The sequence below is a fragment of the Aplysia californica genome, unplaced genomic scaffold (assembly GCF_000002075.1).
Source record: "Aplysia californica isolate F4 #8 unplaced genomic scaffold, AplCal3.0 scaffold00018, whole genome shotgun sequence".
Taxonomy (NCBI): domain Eukaryota; kingdom Metazoa; phylum Mollusca; class Gastropoda; order Aplysiida; family Aplysiidae; genus Aplysia; species Aplysia californica.
In genome coordinates this window covers 44,566-46,632 of record NW_004797288.1, presented here as the reverse complement: position 1 = coordinate 46,632, position 2,067 = coordinate 44,566, and the positions used below count along the sequence as shown (strand labels likewise).

Sequence of the window (2,067 nt, the reverse complement as noted above, 5' to 3'; positions counted from 1 at the left end):
CCCCCCTCTATCTCTCCCTCCCCCTTTTATGTGTATCAAACACTCATACTCACATTTGTGCTCTGGTATAAAATAAGTTGATCAAGCTACTACGATCAATAAAGCAATTTTTAAAAGGCTAGTTATGGTTTCACACTTGCCATCGCATCCAACTTCTTCAGCAATCTTCTTCCATTCCACATTCACATAATTCCTGTTGCTGTAGTCAGGGCTTGTCTTGTCATACAGTGGTCCTCTCAGCGGCATTCAATGGCGCTTCATCCATTTTGGTTGTTTTTTTAAAACTCATTATTACTCGTAGTGTAGATCAAGAACTAAGTGACAGATTTGAACACAGTTGCTATAAGATTTTAAGCAGTATTTTGTTGAACAAATGTGGCCTGAAAGGGGCGACAAAATTTAGTGCACAGCTAAAGCACAACGCTGCACGTTTTTTGTTGCGCCCAGGAAGCGTCTGTGGGGAGAGACAGTGGCTAGCAAGTAACTTCCACGCTGTCTTCAGTAGCGCATTTCTTGTCTAAATTTTTGCCGCTGCAAAATGGGGCCTCCAAGCAGCGTCCAAGTGGCTGTGGCGTCCCAGCTGCGCCCGCTCTTCCTGCACGTTTACGATGCGTAGTCTCGAGTTCTGTCTATGAGTTCTCACAACACCTTTGTCACAATGCAAGATGCTCGTCTGACACGGCTGTGGCGACATGGCGTGAGGAAACGCTTGTGAGAACTCGCTTGGTTTCGTATTTTTACACGGGTAGTGGAGTGCTCTGGTATGGTTTGTTCCTTCTTTTCTATCAAACATCTATTGCCTCGTATCTCATTTTCTTTTGTCACCCTCTCGTTACCCCTTATCTTCGGCATTTGTATGACTTTTTATTCTTTTGACTGCTGTCGTAGCAACTCAATTTTTATGCACTGGTTAGTCGTACAGTGGTTTATTCCTTCATGTATTGTTAAATGCGTTCAAAATCTTTTAGACAAATTAAATCTATAGCGCGTTAATACGAGTACGTTGATCAAACTCTTGCAGGAGCTGAGGAATGCTTTTGACTATGCTGGTTTCCCTCGCCTTCTCCTGTCGGCTGCTGTAGGGGCCAGCAAATATACTATGGATACAGCTTACGAAGTAAACATTATCTCCAGGTGCACGTCCATTTTTAACCCCTTTTGTCTTTGTTTTAATGTTTGGTTGTGGTTGGGTTTTTCAGAGTGGGGTGGGGGGGGGGGGGATTTCTAATATTCTGCAGGCACCCGCCTTGATATGCTTTTTTTTCATTATCATTCTGTTTTGGGGAGGGTTTGATTAACAAAGCTTAATGAAATAATTGTACATGAAGATATTGAAATTTAGTTACTTCCAGTCAGTGTCGTTGGCTCTTATTGCGGACCTGTTTTTATGACTCGTCCAACAAGCTTTCTCGTTAAAATGTCAGTCGTGTATGTCCTTGCTGTGAGTTGGGTTTTTTTTTTCTTGTTTACAATATATCGCTTAGCTCTCGAGATGCTCATTTATACGCCACTATATAACCATTGCTACTTTACTCTTTAAGAAGTTCATAAAGTCTGTGGAATAATGAAGCTCCTTATCAATACACTGAGAAGATGGGAGTTCGAATCCTAAAATCAGATTTATTTATTAAGTACATGTACCTCCATTAGTATGGTGGGATGATGCTTCCCATTCAGCCAGCGTTGGCCCGACAGACAGGATCGAAGCAGTTGTCCACCTCCTGAAAGATCAAAATAGAATGGGGGGGGGGGGGGCAAAGAGAGAGAGAGAGAGAGAGAGAGAGAGAGATTTTTGTTAACTGACTGGTGTTACGTTACTGTGCTGTTATTTTAGAGAGAGAGAGAGAGAGAGAGAGGAGAGAGATACGAAAAGAGAAAAATGTAGAGACAAAGAGAGAAAGAGACAGATTAAGGAGCTGGGGGGGGGGCGTCTACACCTGAAGGTTATCTCGCTTATTAGGCCGTCGAATTTTACCAAACGTCACATAGATCTATATAACATTCACAGTAAGCAGTCTTAAAATCCGCAATCAAATTGCAGAAAAAAGTTTCTTTTCCCTGGATACG

The 2,067-nt window shown here is 42.3% G+C and overlaps 1 protein-coding gene across 1 annotated transcript in view; it reads left to right on the top strand.

Annotated features, from left to right (window-relative positions):
- LOC101847165 (chitotriosidase-1) overlaps positions 1 to 2,067 on the top strand; it is a 12,363-nt gene that overhangs the window by 6,004 nt on the left and 4,292 nt on the right. The window contains exon 6 of the mRNA XM_005090486.3: positions 1,022 to 1,134. Coding sequence (XP_005090543.1) covers positions 1,022 to 1,134 — 113 coding nt within the window. The remainder of the gene's footprint in view (positions 1 to 1,021; positions 1,135 to 2,067) is intronic.